We start from the raw sequence: 7,667 nt of genomic DNA on the forward strand, positions 1-7,667 counted from the left end.
CAAGGTATCGGGCCTAAACTGGCAGTTGGACATCCCTCTCACAATCCAGGACTTCTGGCTCATAACCTCTTGCCTGCCTGCCTGTCTGATTGCCCCTAACCGCTTCTGCCTGCCAGCCTGATCGCCCCCAACTGCCCTCCCCTACCGGCCTGATCATCTACAACTGTCCTCCTTTACTGGAACCTGCCTCCTCCGCCGGAACTGGCCTCCTCCATGCCACGCAGAGCTGCAGGACCCCCAGGCCTCACTGCGCAGAGCAGCTGCTGGGCCCCGCCTCCACTGTGCGCGTGGCCATCTTGTGATGACATCGTGCACACGAGGGCCACCTAGGCTTTTATTAGTATAGATTTTTATTGATTTCAGAGAGTAAAGGAGAGGGAGAGAGAGAGAGAAACATTGATGATGAGAGAATCATTGATCGGTTGTCTCCTGCATGCCCCACACTGGGATCGAGCATGCAACCTGGACATATGCCCTGACCAATAATTGAACTGTGACCTCCTGGTTCACAGGTTGACACTCAACCACTGAGCTACGCCTGCTAGGCTAATTGATTTTTGTTTTTTAAGTGAGAAGAAGGGAGACAGAAATATGGATGTGAGAGAGAAACATTGATTGATTGCCTCCCCTGGTGCCCAGACCAGGGATCTAACCACAACCTAGATTATGTGCCCTGACCAGAATCGAACCCACCACCTTTTGGTCAATGCTCAGTCAACTGAGCCACACCAGCCAGGGCACAATGGCTTTTTCTTGTAAGAGATTATGTAAGCATCCCTTTACTAGATTAAGAATTAGGATGATAGTTGACAGTACTAATCACATTGTCTTCTTTTTTTATATATATTTTATTGATTTTTTTACAGAGAGGAAGGGATAGGGATAGAGAGTTAGAAACATCCATCAGCTGCCTCCTGCACACTCCCCACTGGGTATGTGCCTGCAACCAAGGTACATGCCCTTGACCAGAATCGAACCTGGGACCCATGAGTCTGCAGGCCGATGCTCCATCCACTGAGCCAAACCGTCAGGGCTAACATTGTCTTCTTAGTGTAAACATTTTGCTTTCATTCCTGCACGTTTTTCTCCCTCTCCACCTCTCTTTTGTTTTTTGGAGTGTTTCCCAACTTTACAGCTTCTGATACTGCCTTTGGGTAGTAGCAATGAAAACCCGGTCAAGGAAATAGCTTCACACTGCTCCTGTGCAAGGATAGGTTGAGAAAATACCCTGCCATCTGATGCCTCATTCCTTTTGGTAGGAAATTGAGCAGTAAGGAAGATTAATTCCACAAGGTCTAGTTAGGAACAAGGAAGCACTGTGAAGGACTTCATGGTTGTTGCTTTTTGTAAATTTCAGAGAGGAAGGGAGAGAGAACATCAATGATGAGAGCGAATCATGGACCAGCTGCCTCCCGCACTCCCCATTCTGGGGACTGAGCCCGCAACCCTGGCATGTGCCCTTGACTGGAATCAAACCTGGGATGACCCTTCAGTCTGCAGGCCAACGCTCTATCCACTGAGCTAAACTAGCTAGGGCAGGACTTCATGGGGTTTTATGTTAACTCAAACTTCCCCCTATTCTAAACATTTTATTAGAAAATGTTTACTATTTCAATCCCTTTAGATATAAAGGAATAATAGGTCAAAATTTTTGGAAATAGATGAATTTATGGAGAATATCTTGTACCCTGTATCACTACACTAATTTACTACACAGGGACACATTGGCCCACTGTTGAAACACAACTGAGTAGGCCCTTAATGAACTTGTGTTGGAGAGATGCACCTATTAACGTATTTTACAGATCTCTATTTTTAATCAATAATCAACTATGTGAAATTGGTAATATCCTTATTTTAAAAATGAGGAAATTTAAGCTCAGGTTACATACTTTGGTAAAGGTCACACATCTAAATCTGTAGTGCTGGGTTTGAATTCTTTGCTGAACTATCCGCTGCTGTTATATACTTTCTAGTAATGAAAGCATTCTCATTAAGTTTCCTTCAAGAAAGTTATTAATCAAAGGATCACTCTTTTTTAAAGGCCATTGTACTCTTTAAAAAGTAAAAGCTATAGAACTTTAGATAGTATATATAGGAATACTTTTATCAGTTTTTTTAACAGCTAGAGTTTGTGACAAATGTGTTGTAAGCAAAGGATATATATATAGTAACTTAATAATTTGCTCTTCTTAGTATTCTAATCATTACTTTGTAAAAAGGATAGAAATTTTCCCTTTATATTACTGTTTTAAATAATCAGGAATTGGATTTACCGTATGAACTAAAAAGGAGCCAAATGCTTTGAAAAGTGGGACATATTTATGTGGAAATGTTCACTGCTATACACTACTTATTTAGCTTCCTATATTTGCTTTAACTAAATGACCTTATTAAATAAAAATTTGTCAGTTTAGCCTTGCCCAGTAGCTCAGTTGGTTAGAGTGTCCTCCTGATATGCCCAGGTTGCGGGTTCGCAGGTCAGGTCATGTATAGAAATCAACTAATGAATGCATGGATGGACGGAAGAACAACTCTCTCCCTCTCCTTCTCTTCCTCTCCCTCTTTCTATAAAATCAGTCAACAAATAATAAAAATTTTTTAAAAATGGGCAATTTATGGTACATGATGCTACCTTATATTAGGAAAAAGTGGGTCAAACTTTATCATGACAGTACACAGGCTCTTCGAATCGGTCTTGTAGATAAAATATGAAAAATATTTTACAGTTGTAAAAATTCCATTAATGCTATTTTTCTGGGCTAAAGGATAATGATCATAAAGTATTATACATTATACTACAATACTGTACTATGTAATGTACTATTAACTGAATACAACTTCATTTTGTCACATTTTCCAGTTCTTCATTTTAAGATGGATGTAATGCCATTTAATAACCTTTAGATTTGATGTTAAAAAATTGTTTCCCTCTAAGAAACAGCTATTGTATTCTTAGTTCTTATTTAGTTCCATCTGTTTATATTTTACAGCTGAAAATAAGTATGCAGGAGGGAATCCAGTTTGTGTGCGCCCAACTCCCAAATGGCAAAAAGGAATTGGAGAATTCTTCAGACTGTCCCCTAAAGATTCTGAAAAAGAGAATCGGATTCCTGAAGAGGCAGGAAGCAGTGGTTTAGGAAAAGGAAAGAGAAAGTAAGTTTTTATATTCTGCAATATAAGAAAATATTGATATTTTTGAAAATAAAAAACAATTGGATGTTGAGTAACTTTTAAGTTTCCCCTTGAGAAGTTAAGAAGATACAAACCAAAGGGTTTTTAAAACTTGTGCTGATCTCATTAAAAGTCACTCCCAAATTTCAAACATCAATGAAAGGTATTCTGTTTAGTCATTCCAGTCACTTAAAGAGTATCAGTTTACATCAAGATGAATGCTACGTTATTAACTATTAACTATGAACTTCCTGTCTTTAATTTTTTATTGTCTTTAATTTAGTCTTTAATTTTTATTGTCTATTTTCAATAGTCTTTTCAAAAAAGCAATTTCCATGTTGATTTATCTAGTTTGAGTTTCATTAATACTGCCCCTTAAGAAACCATTAATTCAACCTCCAGAAGAAATACATAACCAATGTAGAAAAGTTGGAAAATGTAGAAACCCCATCGCTTAGAAACAAACCAAAATTAACTCCATTGGGTATTTTCTTTACAACTTCTCTATAAATACTAGTACACTAGAGGCCCGATGGACAAAATTCATGCAAGGGCCTTGGCCCCAGCCCCTGCCTGCTGCGGCTTTGTCCCGAAGGAAGGATGTCCAGAAGGACATCCGGTCTAATTAGCATATTAGGCTTTTATTATTATAGATAAGAAGACTTCAAAACAAGGTGGGAATAAAACTGCACACATGCAGAATTCAGTGTGCAAACTTTTTAGGAAGATAACTCATGCTTTTTAAGCTTAAATGGGGTGGGAAGTTAATGCTCATGATAAGTGCTAAGCAAAATTTCTGGATGCAAATGTACAACCTTTATTGCAAAAGTACCAAATGTCTGGTACACCAAATATCAATAGAAATCATCTCTGAGTAAAAATCTCTCTCATACTTACTAAGTGCTACCAATTTTCTTTTTCTTTCTTTTTTTTTTTAAATGATGTTGACTTTAACTTTTTGTTGTTTTTTTATATACATTTTATTGATTTTAGAGAGGAAAGGAGAGGGAGAGAGAGCTAGAAACATCAATGATGAGCGAATCATTGATTGGCTGCCTCCTGCACACATCCTACTGGGGATCGAGCCCACAACCCAGGCATGTGCCCTTGGCTGGAATCGAACCTGGGACCCTTCAGTCCGCAGGCCAAAAAGTCTGCAGGGCTTTTTCTTTTCCTTTTAATATCCCCAAAGCAGCATTTATTTATCCATTGAATTCCAAAACATTTAATTTAGAAGTATGTCATTTCAATAATTACCCATCTTGATTGACATGGGCTGATACACAAAGACAATAATCAAATTTACAACAGCCGAAACCGGTTTGGCTCAGTGGATGGAGCGTCGGCTTGCGGACTCCAAGGTCCCAGGTTCGATTCCGGTCAAAGGGCATGTACCTGGGTTGCGGGCACATCCCCGGTGGGGGATGTACAGGAGTCAGCTGATCGATGTCTCGCTCTCATCGATGTTTCTAACTTTCTATCTCTCTCCCTTCCTCTCTGTAAAAAATCAATAAAATATATTTTTAAAAAAAATTTACAACAAGTAAATCCATGATTCTTAAACAATTGCAACCCTCCCACCCCCCAAAAGTTACAAGTATCAAAACTTTAGATGCATTGTGTTGAAAAGAAGGTTTGTGCACATCATAATTTAAAGAGGCATAACAGGGTGCTACTGAAACCTCACGTTAACAGTTTATTATAAAGCTGATAGAAAGGAGCAAGTGGCCTCTTTGTATCGTCTTCCCTTAACAGTTTTCCAATCGATGAAGAAAGAGGTGGGAGGGTGAATTCAATTTTGCATGTACAAGATGTACACTGTTTATTAACAAAACTCTCTCAGCTCACTTTAAATGGATTATTTAAACATCATTATAGCCTGTTTTGGCTAATTCTTTTTTTAAAACTTCCCCATTGCTTTCACCTGGAATTCACAACTATCAAGAGGCATAGTAAAATGCCTCACTCAGAATGGACTTGTCTCCATAATTTGAAAAGCATGCTCCTGTGGGCTCAAAGCAACCATCAATCCAGCAATGAAGATTTGTTTGAAACTGCTTCCCAGGAGGCAGGGGAGGAGATCTGAGTAGCTGTGCTGCCAATACAGATAGATTTAGCGCTAAATATTTTGTGATTGTGGCAATGAAGAATTGGCGATGATGGGGGTTGTAGGTGAAGGAAAGGCCAGGGGTCCAAAGGCTCTTCAGTTACTTTCTCCTGCTTCTTCATCCTGCTGCTCGCTTATCCAGAGGGTGAGGTTGTCTCACAAGTGCTATGAATTTAAGAAGCAGGGGAAAGCCTGCCAGCGTGACTCAGTGGTTGAGCATCCACCTATGAACCAGGAGGTCACAGTTTCAGGTCAGGGCACATGCCCAGGTTGTGGGAATGATCCCCAGTGTAGGGCATGCAGGAGGTAGCCAATCAGTGATCTCTCTCATCATTGATGTTTCTTTTTCCTTTTTTACTCCTCACCAGAGGATATTTTTTCTTTGATTTGCAGAGAGAGTAAAGAAAGGGAAAGATAGAAATTTCAATGTGAGAGAGACACATCCATTGGTGCCTCCTGCACATCCTCCAACCAGGGCCCAGGCAGGGGAGGAGCTTGCAACTTGCCCTTAACTGGAATTGAACCTGGGACTGTTTGGTCCACAGGCCAAGGCACTATCCACTGAGCTAAATCAGCTAGGGCTCATCAGTGATGTTTCTATCTCTCTCTTCCTCTCCCTTCCTCTCTGAAATCAATAAAAATATTTTTTAATAAAAAAAATAGAATCAGGGAAATAAATAATGCCACTTGGAAGAAAAGACAATGGAACTTCCTTTAATATAGATTTATAAGTGACTAGAGGCCTCGTGCATGAAATTTGTGCACTTGGGGGAATCCCTCAGCTCGGCCTGTGCCCTCTCACAGTCTGGGAGCCCTCAGGGGATGTCCAACTGATGGTTTAGGCTCCTGGGCCTAAGCCATCAGTCGGACATCCTTAGCACTGCTGCAGAGGTGGGAGAGGCTCCCACCACCACTACTGCACTTGCGAGCCACGAGCCCGGCTTCTGGCTGATCAGCACTCTCCCTATGGGAGCGCACTGACCACCAGGGGGCAACTCCTGCATTGAGCGTCTGCCCCCTGGTGGTCAGTGCACGTCATAGCGACCGGTCATTCTGCTGTTTGGCCTATTTGCATATTAGCCTTTTATTGTATAGGATAGGGGTCTAAGCTCTCTAAATAACTTTGAAATATTTTATTATGAAAACATCATTTGATTGGGGGTGGGCAGTGGTGAGGACAGTGGTGGGCGGGTCATGCCACATCACTGCCATTATGATGCCTCCTGATTTAAGACCCTGCTAGTTATTTCCCTGCACCATTCAGAGCCCAAGATCCTCCAGCACACCAAGTGGCGGGCCCGAGCCAAGGTGTGGTGACCAACATGGGCATGGGGATGGTGGCCAGGCTCAGTCTGGGGCTGCTGCTTCTGGTGCTGTTTCTACCCACGCAGATTTATTCAGAAGTTCCTTTGATCAGCACACCAGAACCTCCTGAACCCACAACGCTATCCAAATGTGCCTTGAAGTTATCAGCCAGTCTCCTTGTGGTCTTGTTTGGGCTTCTACATCTCTACCTTTAAGAGACTCAGGCCAAAAAATATCTACACTTCACCAACCCATATTCTACAGCCCAATCCATATGGCATCTTGAAGTACAATGTGACAGGGAAAAACAGGTCTTCATCAAATCTACTAATTACTAACCTACCAATGCAGAAAATATTGAGAATCTCATATTGGACTGGTTTAAAGAATATCTGCAGGTTTGACTATATAATGAATGCCAATAGTAAATCTGCTGGAGTTTCATGTATAAGAACAAAGAGACAACTTAGAAAATTAATGTGATAAAATGTAGCTTAAAAGTTTTAAGTATGGACACCTAAAACTTTACTTTGAAAAGAAGAATAATTTCACCTGGATCCAGAGAAAAAGGATGAACTGTGGAATGGAGAGTCAGTTTTTACTTGGCTTCATTAAATCTAGGAGGCAGTAAAAGGATTAGGTAATATAAAAAGCTTCCATGATTTCATTTATGTGTACACTATAGGCCTGGTGCACAAAATTTGTGCATGGGTGCGGTCTCCCTAGGCCTGGCCAGCTATTGAAGCAGGAAGGTCCCAGAGGTCAGCACCTGGGCCCTCTGCCGCCCTCCTCCACCCTGTCCCCCTGAGTCAAGCGCCAGAGTCCCCACATGGAGATGCGGTGAGCACGGCCGGATGCCATGGGCCAGGGCACAGTGTGGGCCTCTGGGCTGCCCAGCATTGCCACACAGTAGCCAGGTGGGCAACGCGCTCTCTCCTGGTTGCCCTTGCAGACCAGCTCCTGTGCGAACCCACGGGATAGCCTCTGCAGTCCCAGCAGCTGCGGCCTGGCTCACCCAGAAGAGGCTGTGTGGGTGTGGGGTGGGCTCCTCTCAGGCACCCAGCACCTGAGCACCCCCCAG

At 42.0% G+C, this 7,667-nt stretch overlaps 1 protein-coding gene across 1 annotated transcript in view; it reads left to right on the forward strand.

The window, feature by feature from the left end:
- KIAA0101 (KIAA0101 ortholog) overlaps window positions 1–7,667 on the forward strand; it is a 15,212-nt gene that overhangs the window by 1,906 nt on the left and 5,639 nt on the right. Inside the window, exon 3 of the mRNA XM_006770780.2 lies at window positions 2,994–3,156. Within this exon, the coding sequence (XP_006770843.1) occupies window positions 2,994–3,156 (163 nt within the window). The remainder of the gene's footprint in view (window positions 1–2,993; window positions 3,157–7,667) is intronic.

This window comes from Myotis davidii, unplaced genomic scaffold, assembly GCF_000327345.1.
Source record: "Myotis davidii unplaced genomic scaffold, ASM32734v1 scaffold461, whole genome shotgun sequence".
Classification (NCBI taxonomy): Eukaryota; Metazoa; Chordata; class Mammalia; order Chiroptera; family Vespertilionidae; genus Myotis; species Myotis davidii.